General features: G+C 45.9%; 1 protein-coding gene across 4 annotated transcripts; it reads right to left on the bottom strand.

The window, feature by feature from the left end:
* Positions 1-6,483: 6,483 nt before the first annotated feature.
* Positions 6,484-9,361, bottom strand: LOC125539541 (methyltransferase). Of its 4 annotated transcripts, XR_007296894.2 has the most exons (8): positions 9,172-9,356; positions 8,997-9,037; positions 8,472-8,614; positions 8,132-8,198; positions 7,956-8,033; positions 7,657-7,802; positions 7,326-7,436; positions 6,732-6,857 (listed from the first exon to the last, which is right to left on the bottom strand). XR_007296894.2 is itself a non-coding variant. In XM_048703025.2 (7 exons), the coding sequence occupies exons 1-7, from the start codon at positions 9,257-9,259 to the stop codon at positions 6,674-6,676; spliced, it is 747 nt and encodes a 248-aa protein (XP_048558982.1). In that variant the 5' UTR covers positions 9,260-9,361; the 3' UTR covers positions 6,484-6,673. The 4 variants fall into 4 exon arrangements, 2 of the variants coding, with proteins under 2 accessions (XP_048558982.1, XP_048558983.1); XM_048703025.2 differs by lacking the exon at positions 7,326-7,436 and having other exon boundaries at positions 6,484-6,857; positions 9,172-9,361; XR_007296895.2 differs by lacking the exon at positions 6,732-6,857 and having other exon boundaries at positions 7,165-7,436; positions 7,535-7,802.
* Positions 9,362-10,929: the final 1,568 nt, after the last annotated feature.

The raw sequence follows: 10,929 nt of genomic DNA, 5'->3' as shown, positions 1-10,929 counted from the left end.
AAAAATAATATAAAAGTGAATAATAAAGCCCAATAATGTCCAAAACATAAGATAATATAGCATGGAGCAATCAAAAATTATAGATACGTTGGAGACGTATCATGGAGTAATAGTAGTAGATGCAGGCAAGAGTCGGTCTACTTGTCACGGACGTGATGCCTATATACATGATCATACCTAGATATTCTTATAACTATGCTCAATTCTATCAATTGCTCGACAGTAATTTGTTCACCCACCGTAATACTTATGCTATCTTGAGAGAATCCACTAGTGAAACCTATGGCCCCCGGGTCTATTTTCCATCATGCAAGTTTCCAATCTATTTTATTTTGCAATCTTTACTTTCAATTTATATCATAAAAATACCAAAAAATTTATCTTATTATTATCTCTATCAGATCTCACTCTTGCAAGTGGTCGTGAAGGGATTGACAATCCCTTTATCGCGTTGGTTGCGAGGCTCTTATTTGTTTGTGTAGGTACGAGGTGACTCGCGCGTGGTCTCCTACTGGATTGATACCTTGGTTCTCAAAAACTGAGGGAAATACTTACGCTGCTTTGCTGCATCACCCTTTCCTCTTCAAGGGAAAACCAACGCATGCTCAAGAGGTAGCAGCAAGCCCCCCTTTAATCATTCTGATATCGTCCATTTCATTCTTTCTCATGCTTGCATTAGATTTTGCTACTGTAATTGATTCCTCCTATTCTGATGCATAGCCTACTTTTATAACCTGCTTATTGTTACCTACCTACTTATCATAAATTGCTTAGTATAGGTTGGTTAGTGATCCATTAGTGACCCCACCTTGTCCTTGTTGCCCCTGCTTCATCATCGACGACTCGATCAACATGATCGACGACCAGAGCCCGACACCTCACATCACATCACACCCCTTTTGTTGCTCGACTCTGCAGAGCTACTATCGAGTGCCGAGGGTGATACTTCGTAACGCACTCCTGATGATAATTCTGTAGTGTAGCTATTCGGTCGTGGTCAATGAGGGTGATTCCTCCTTCACCATTCCCGATACGGCTCTTTCGTGCAACCTCTCAAGTGTGGACCTCAAGGGTGATTCCTCCCACGTTCACCTTGATGATTACACCGAGTGGAATCCATCGAGGGTGATTCCTTTGGTTTCCCCCCCTTGATGTTTGGACACACGATTACCTGGACTTTACTTGAGACCTTTTTTTAAGTCGGGTCGGCCCTGAGGAGTACCCGCGAGTTGATGTGAAAGTCGGGCGGGCCCGTAGAGCACCCGCGAGTTTTCTATGAGGCAAGGTCGGGCATTCTAGGCCCTTGCCGTAAGTCCATGAGACGGGGCGATGGGGTCACATTATCGTGAGTCTCTGCTCATCTCCGCGAGCCCCCAATGCACTAACAGGTTTGGGTATTTGTTCTAAGTTGGCCTTTGGCCTTTACGCACTAACCACCACGCAGGAATAGTTATGGGCCTCAGCGTCATAGTATCAGTTGAAGCTTTGTCAAATGTCTAGTTCAGCATTGCGGCACAGCCTGGTCGGCACCCCAGTGGATGTGGCCTGGATCGCCCTGCGTGCAACGACCCGGAGTGCAACGGGCGATGGGCCTAAGGCCCCGGAGTGCTTAGGATGTAGATCGGCGGGGACCTCTCTGCTGAGCCTAGGTAGGGCTGCGACATGTTGATCTTCCAAGGCCGGGCATTGACTCGGAAAAGTGTGTTCGTCCAGAGTAATCAAGTGTGTCGGGTAACGTGGTGCACCCCTGCAGGGAAGTTATCTATTCGAATACCGTGTCCACAGTAATGGACGTTCAGACTTGTATCCTGATCTATTACAACTAGAACTGGTTACTTGAGACATGAGATGGATATGTTGGCTCCGGGATTGCTTTTTTGCAGGGAGTTGAGGAAGGATCTCTGAGCTTTAATGTTACAACATGCTTGTTTAATATTAAAATGCTATTATTTACTCTTCTACATGCTGCAAGATGCTTGGAGCTGCTAGCCTTCGATAGGCTATGCCTTCCCCTCTATTCTGGAATTTTGCAGTTTAGTCCACAGATACAACCCTCCCATTTGATATCAATGCATACTTAGTATAGATCTGATGCTTGCGAGTACTTTGGATGAGTACTCACGGTTGCTTTGCTACCCCTTTTCCCCCTTCTTTCTTCTTTCCGATTGTTACAACCAGTTGGTGGATCCCTGGAGCCAAATGGCACCGCCGACGGATACTACTACATGGAGGCCGCCGAAGACCAGGAGTAGTTAGGAAGTCCCAGGCAGGAGGCCTTGCCTCTTCGATCATTGTTGTTTTTGTGCTAGCCTTCTTAAGGCAGTCTTGTTTAACTTATGTCTGTACTCAGATATTGTTGCTTCCGTTGACTCTTGTGTATCGAGCTATGTATTCGAGCCCTCGAGGCCTCTGGCTTGTAATATAAAGCTTGTACTATTTTATTTGTGTTGTGTTGTGATATCTTCCCGTGGGTCCTTGATCTTGATCGTACACATTTGCGTGTATGATTAGTGTACGATCGAATCGGGGCGTCACGTTATCTTTTTTCCACTTATCTCTGGCTACTCATCTCGGACGACTTATCATGGGTGACTTATTCCTGGCTACTTATTTTTTTTCTCTCCCCCTTTCTGGCGACCCATGGACTCGCTTTATATAACAGCTGAGTCCATGGGGTTACAAGAGACTCCAGGTTATACCCGCAGCCGGAGTCCTACTCTGAGTGCTTAAAATCCTCCGTTTCTCCCAAGTTGAAAGTCTCCGTCTTGTATTTGGACTCTAGGTATTGTAGCAGGTCGGGTCTCATCGCAGGCCGGGCCAAGGTTGTAGCCCGCTCATTTGTCTCGCTTATATGTCCTGCTTATTATGTCCCGCTCATTTAACCGAGCAAACTTAACTCCATAGATGACTTGTCCTCGAAGATGACTCAAGTCTAGAGATGACTTATCATCATAAATGACTTAAGTCCAGAGATGACTTATCCTCAGAAATGAGTGAAGTCCATAAATGACTTATCCTCATGAGCCGGGTCTAGCCGCGGGTAACTCCCCTGACAAACCCCGTCAGGGCATGCGGCGGCTATGGGCTTCCCTAGGTCGGCCTAACCGCCCTTAGTACCTCGTGGATTCGCTGCCTCCAATCTTGAAGAACGAGGAGAAGATACAAGGAAGAGGGATAAAAATTAGATGAACATGAAAAAGTAGTAGATTGATTATTCGATTGTGTGTTGTGTTTTCAATCTGAAGGAAATATGCCCTAGAGGCAATAATAAAGTTATTATTTATATTTCCTTATATCATGATAAATGTTTATTATTCATGCTAGAATTGTATTAACCAGAAACTTAGTACATGTGTGAATACATAGACAAACAGAGTGTCACTAGTTTGCCTCTACTTGACTAGCTCGTTGAATCAATGATGGTTATGTTTCCTAACCATACACATGAGTCGTCATTTGATTAACAGGATCACATCATTAGAGAATGATGTGATTGACTTGACCCATCCGTTAGCTTAGCACGATGATCGTTTAGTTTGTTGCTATTGCTTTCTCCATAACTATACATGTTCCTATGACTATGAGATCATGCAACTCCCTAATACCGGAGGAACACTTTGTGTGCTACCAAACGTCACGACATAACTGGGTGATTATAAAGGTGCTCTACAGGTGTCTCCTATGGTATTTGTTGAGTTGACATGGATCAAGATTGGGATTTGTCACTCCGATTGTCGGAGAGGTATCTCTGGGCCCTCTCGATAATGTACATCACTATAAGCCTTGCAAGCAATGTAGCTAATGAGTTAGTTACAGGATGTAGCATTACGGAACGAGTAAAGAGACTTGCCGGTAACGAGATTGAGGTATTGAGATACCACGATCGAATCTCGGGCAAGTAACATACCGATGACAAAGGGAACAATGTATATTGTTATGTGGTTTGACCGATAAAGATCTTCGTAGAATATGTAGGAACCAATATGAGCATCCAGGTTCCACTATTGGTTATTGACCGGAGACATATCTCGGTCATGTCTACATAGTTCTCGAACTCGTAGGGTCCGCACGCTTAACGTTCGGTGACGATCGGTATTATGAGTTTATGTGTTTTGATGCACCGAAGGTAGTTCGGAGTCCCATATTTGATCACGGACATGACGAGGAGTCTCAAAATGGTCGAGAAATAAAGATCGATATATTGGACGACTATATTCGGACACCGGAAGTGTACCGGGTGATTTCGAAGAAAACCAGAGTGCCGGAGGGGTTACCGGAACCCCCCGGGGAAGTATTGGGCCTTAGTGGGCCTTAGGGGAGAGAGAGGGCAGCAGCCCAGGAGGTGGCGCGCCCCCCCAAGGGGAGTCCGAATAGGACTAGGGGAGGGGGCGCGGCCCCTCTTTCCCTCTCCCTCTCCCTCTCTTTCCTTCCCCCTTCCTCCTTCCTAGTAGGACTAGGAAAGGATGAATCCTACTCCTACTAGGAGGAGGATTCCTCCTTTCCTTGGGCGCCGCTAGGGCCGGCTGGCCTCCCCACTTTCTCCTTTATATACGGGGGCAGGGGCACCCTAGGACACACAAATTGATTGTTCCAAGCCGTGTGCGGTGCCCCCCTCCACCATAATCCACCTCAGTCATATCACAGTGGTGCTTAGGTGAAGCCCTGTTCCGCTAGCAACATCATCACCATCATCACGCCGTCGTGCTGACGAAGCTCTCCCTTGAAGCACTACTGGATTGTGAGTTCACGAGACGTCACCAAGCCGAACGTGTGCAGATCGCGGAGGTGCCGTACCTTCGGTGCTGGGATCGCGACGTACGACTACATCAACCGCGTTGTCATAACGCTTCCGCTTACGGTCTACGAGGGTACGTAGGCGATACTCTCCCCTCTCGTTGCTATGCATCACCATGATCTTGCGTGTGCGTGGGAATTTTTTTGAAATTACTGTGTTCCCCAACACAATCGGCCATCACCCCTTATGTATATAATAGGGAGATGGACTTACCTGCAAGGAAAGGTTAGAATTCGCATTCAAAACCCTAGTTTGGGTCCAACTCGGAATTCAAACTTTTTAAAACTGTTCGGTTTATAACCTGGCTGCACCTTGCGGGTCACTGTTGAGGCAGGAAATGACCTTCGATGAAAATGTGCCCAAAAGCATATTTACTTGTTTTGACGAGACGAACAACTTTCGTGTTTCACGTTTTTTGATTTGAGGCCATATGCAGGGCCAAATCGCTCGCGCAAAATATGTTATTATTCATGTGTGTCTGGTCTCGTGCGTCATATTTTGCTCACTGCAGGGTCGCGTTGTGCAGGCTCTAATTTTTGCATACAACCTCGTATTGGGATGATTTTTATATACTTAATCATTTCGATGAGACAAAAACAATTCGTGTAGATCAATTTTTCATATGAGGCTGTTTTGGGAGCGTAATCAGCCGAATAGTGTTCTAGATACAAAATCTCGATACTTCGAACACAACTTCGTTCTTAAAGATGAGATCGGATGGCTATGGCCCAAACATCAAAGTTTCTCCTTTTGACGATACGGAACTTTCTCACTTTGGGCACTTTTTCATTTGAGGTCTTCTTAATTATGTTTTTGACCAGCCAAAATCTGGTGCACTTTTGTAGATCTGAAACCCCACACGCGAGGGAGGAACCCCGTCAGAGCGCGCGGCGGCTATGAGCTACCCTAGTTCGACCCGATCGCCCCTAGGGCCTCGATGTTCGCCACCCTGCAACAAGAAGAATGAACGAAGAACGAGGAAGAAAAAGAACAAGAGATAAAAGTAAAGGTAAAAGGTGGTAGATGATTTTGTCGATTGTGTGTTGTTCAATCGGCCGTCACCTCTCATGTATATAAGAGGCGGATGGACTTCCTGTACAAGGAAAGGTTAGAATTCATGTTCAAAACCCTAGTTTGATTCCAACTCGGAATCCAAACTTTCCAAAATTGTTCGGTTTATAGCCTGGCTGCACCTTGTGGGTCACTTTTGAGGCAGTAAACGACCTTCGATGAAAATGCGACCAAAAGCATATTTACTCGTTTTGACGAGACGAACAACTTTTGTGTTGAAATGTTTTTGATTCAATACTATCTTCAGGGCCAAATCGCTTGCACAAAACAGATAATTATTCACGCAACTCATCAGACCTGGTCACATGTGTGTGGCTCGGGCGTCATATTTTGTTAACTGCAGGGTCGTGCTGTGTGGCCTCTAACTTTTGCATAAGACCTTGGATTGGGATGATATTTATATCAAAATCGATCATTTCGGCGGGACGAAGACAATTCGTGTAGATCAGTTTTCCATATGAAGCCATCTTGGGGGCGTCATCAGCCGAATAGTGTTCTGAATACAAAATCTCAGTACTTCAAACACAATTTCGGCTTTAGAGATGAGATTAGATGGCTATGACCTAAATATCAAAGTTTCTCCTTTTGACGATACAGAACTTTCTCACTTTGAGCGCTTTTTCGTTTGTGGCCTTCTTAATTATGTTTTTGACCGTGCCAAAATCTGATGTCAACAATACAGTGTATAAATTTCAGGGATTTAGAGGTGAAGGCTCATTTGCGACGAGCTCTACAACCTCAAGTAGACTTCACTCACACCACCTGGTAGGTTTCTCCTTCCCACTTGTGGCCCGTCTTCTTTTCTCCTCACGCCCTGTTGCGGCTCATCACCGTGCTTACATGTTTGCCAGGACGGCATACTTGCCGGTGTTCTCTGGCTGTAACTGAAAGAACCGACACACCGCGATCTCGATCAGTCGTACCTTTTGCGTGCTTTCTGCGGTCGCCCAACAATGTGCCATATAACAACGAGTGCTCCTGGCATACATACCTGGGAAGAAGAAAAGAAGAGGGACCACAAGTGAGAAGGAGAAGCCTACCGGGGGGTTCTGGCAAAATATTGCCTATGTGGCGTGGGTCAACGGGCCACGCAACCTAGTCAGACGCGGAAAGGACCCGCGGTGAACGACTTACAAACATATAGGACCTAGATGTGCGTTTTCAAATTTTTAGGACCTACTTGACACACTTGGAATACTTTTAGGTCCGCAGTGTATTTTACTCTTAAATGAATTGGTTTTCCTAGAATACATTCCGAATTATGAATAATGCACTTCACATCAATTTTTCAAGATAAATACTCTAATTTGATGATAATTGGTGTGGTTGAAATGGTATATAAATTTGATTCTTGCATTATGACACGTTAAATTACAAAATATATATTGGTAAAGACGTGCATTTGCACGTACACGTTTACTAGTCTAACAAAATACTAGAGAAGCAAAAAACCGCCTACAGCGGATCAAGTGGTCGAATTGGGAGGCCGCGTGTGCAAAGAGCACCAGATGATGCCATTGCAACTCAAATCTAGTGATGATACTTCTGTCCTTTGATGATTGTCCACGCCCTGCAAAATTATGACACCGAATGAACAATCGATTGATATCACAATTAGCAGCAAACATTTGCTGGCACTGATAAATATGCGTGCCAACCAAGATTTACCTGTGTTACACCGACGCTGCGTTGATTCTACATGCTATATCACTAGCGTTGACGTGGAAAATTAAGAAAGTATGTTCAAACGCAGAAATGGCATCACTGCGTTGCAGAGGCTCGTTGTTCACCTGTAGAGCTGCTCCATTAAAACTATTAAAGCGACTTGGTGGTTCAAAACCAGTGAGGATAGCCTAATTGTTGCATCAGCTCGCTCTCGTACTTGTATTCCAAGACCATATGGCCCGCCAATACAAAATGTGAGCCTTGACGATCCCTAAAACATTTGGACACATATTATCAGCGAGTATGTTCTCCCAATATTTTTTCAAACACAAAAAAAAATCTCCCAAGAAATTTCCAGCAGCTTGAACTTTAAAACTAAGTAGTTGGCTACTGAATATCGGATTAACCGAAGTGCAGAGCATACCGTGTTGCCAGCATCCCCAATGAGATCAGCTATCTGCTCAGATATGACATCCTTCCCGTTTTCATCCAACACAACAACCTAATCATGCACACTAACATCAGAACAATTAGACTGCTAGAACCTAATGGATGGGTGAGGTATTTATCAGGTAAATACAAGAAAGCACCGAAACATACAAAATCTTCAGCCTTGAGCTGCTGCATCATAGACGCGTCTTCTGCTTCAATTTGCACCTTAACATCGCTGAAAAGTGGAAACAACAGAATATCAGGGGCCAGCATCAACAATCAAATTCGTCAGGAACAATCAAACAAACAGCAGAATAAGAAGTTCACAGTTTCCAATGAGGTGTAAATTTACCAGTTGAAAGCCAGTCCACCAACAGCAGAAAATCTCACGGTACAGTAAAACAATATAGTGATAGGGAGCATGTACTAGGTAACCATAGAAGAGTGAGAAATAGCCTCTGGGGATGCATTGACCACAATGTTCATAGCATCATACAACATGTCATACCTTGTAAGTTTTGGGTTGGACTTGATAAGGGTGTCCTCAACGTCGCAGTAGTGACCGAGCTTCTCTTTGTACTCTTCAACAAGAAGTTGTGTCCCCTGAGACCTCTTCTTGCCGACTGTCAGCACGCGCATAGGCATTGCTCTCTGCAAACATGGACCAACGGAAACTGAATTTATAAACCTGATTGAACTCATAAATTTGGCCGTTATCTCGGCTATACGGTATGACCCTTTATATGGATGAAAGACAAAGTTCAGAACTATGCATCGGCCGGTGATGAGTCTAATATCTTCAGAGGATATACTGCAGAGTACAGATTGCAGAATATATACACCTCTAATTCTGAAATCATTTTCTTTTTTGCTGTCTTGCTCAATTAAATTCTACTGTGAACTTATGAAGGTAAGTGAGTAAGTCTAGATCTTCGTGCAAGTACCACAGGAGAAACAATTGCACAAAGTGGGTGATTTTTCTTGAGGATAACTGAACTGAAAATTTGCAGAAATTCTTCTCTGAGCTTCTTACCACAGATTGTCCCGTGTATTTGGATCTCCTGCCTCGGGCAGCTGAAGAACAGGGAGCATCAGGCAACGAAAAACAGCATTGGAGGGGGGGAATCAGGAAATGGTGAGAATATTAGGACAGCTCAGATTGAGAGAAGCAGCGAGCAGAGAAATGGTGAAGGGAATTGAGGCTGTACCAGGAGGAGGAGGACGCGCGGGCGCACCCCTGTTCTTGCTGGGGGTGGGGTTGAGTCCGCAGCGGCAGCTCCATGGCAAGACTCCCATGGAGGAGACGGGGGGGAGTGAAGCTCGCGTGGTGGGCGCGGACGACGGGTGGGGTTGGGTTTGCTGGGTGCACGCCGCCGTTCGGCTGGGAAGAAGATGAAAACCCGCAGAGACGTGTTTCTCTGCTTAAAACGTACTTTGCGGGAGGAGCCTTCGCGACGACGATGACGTATTTAGGGGTCGATTTCGGTGCTTCCACGGCGCAGGCTCAACACTTTTCACTTGCAAAAATGCTTGTCGACAGATGATGTCCTGCAACTGCATAGGACTGATTGAAACACAATTTACTGAAAGTATTAGTGTTATGACGAGTGCTCAGGCGTCACTAGTCTCGGGTGAATTGACTAGTTTGGTATCTGCAAGACTTGAGATGGCTATGCTAAAAATAAAAGGTTGCTAATGGGAGCATAAAGCATGGCAAATCAATAAAGTAAAGTATGTAGATAATCCTAGTGTATTAGTATTGTTGTCATTGGGTTCTTGCAATTATGTACCTACCAAATGCTTGACGACTACTTACAATGTACGTATATTCGTGTATGCAAACAAGATGTTTGATGAAATGTCAACAAGAACCACATCACCTTCCGAAGCCCTGCCACCACCATTGGCCACACACGGTTTGCACGGTAGCGGTATCCGGCGGTGGCGAGGGAGAGCGGCTGGAGAAGAAATACCCTAGGAGATGAATCCCGGCGTTGCCGGTGTTCGCCCGCCCCACCGTGTGAGTGTGACGCCGGGCAGTAAACCGGGGACAGGTTAGGAATTTTCTGTTGGAAATATTAGCACTTTTCCATTAGACTAATCCACGAGTAAACAGTAAGCATGGTATAAAAGGTATGCATCTCATAGCTATACCTAAGCATACTAGCACGTACAGAACATAGAAGCGAACCATCTATGAGCAGCACATATACGGCTAGCACAAGTACGAGTAAACGAGGGATGAACAGATCATACCCTCCGATTGGCCAGGCCAACGCGGCGGCGGCAACAGCTGCCTCAGCGTCATTCGTGGCCTTCTTCTTGGCGGTGGCGTCATCGGCCATGGAGTCGATACAGGGGAGGTAGTGGAAGCAGAGGCGGACGGAGTTGGGGACGGATCGGGAGCAGTCACGTCGAGACGCTCCCCAAAAACCTTATTGCCGTTCTCCCGGGCAGGATCTCGAATGACAGGGTTCTGGAACCTGCTCTCCCGACCAGCCGTGCACGCGATCGTCGGGGCCCATGACCGAGGCGGACGGAGTTGGGGACGGATCGGGAGCAGTCGCGTCGAGACGCTCCCCAAAAACTTTATTGCCGTTCTCCCGGGCAGGATCTCGAATGACAGGGTTCCGGAACCTGCTCTCCCGACCAGCCGTGCACGCAAGTCAGCCCACCTATTAACGTCTCGGATAGTGGCCCCACCTATTAGCGACTCGTTAATTAATCCCTTCATTACCGCAACCCGCGGCGGAGGAGAAGCGCGCGTGTACCACTCCTCTTCCCAAGCTCCCAATGACAAGTGGTAGAGCAACCTTTATAAAGGGGTCTCAGCTCTTCTCAACTAGCAAGGTGGGACTAAACTTCCCACCACCTGTCATCTCATACATGGGCCTCAAGATTAACCAGGGATTAGCGTCTTATATGGGCCTAAGCCCATCCATAATCCAACAATTTCTTGTACAAAA

Source organism: Triticum urartu, chromosome 2A (assembly GCF_056163025.1).
Source record: "Triticum urartu cultivar PI428250 chromosome 2A, HENAU_Tu73, whole genome shotgun sequence".
Lineage (NCBI taxonomy): Eukaryota > Viridiplantae > Streptophyta > Magnoliopsida > Poales > Poaceae > Triticum > Triticum urartu.
This window is presented reverse-complemented; position numbering and strand designations above follow the sequence as displayed.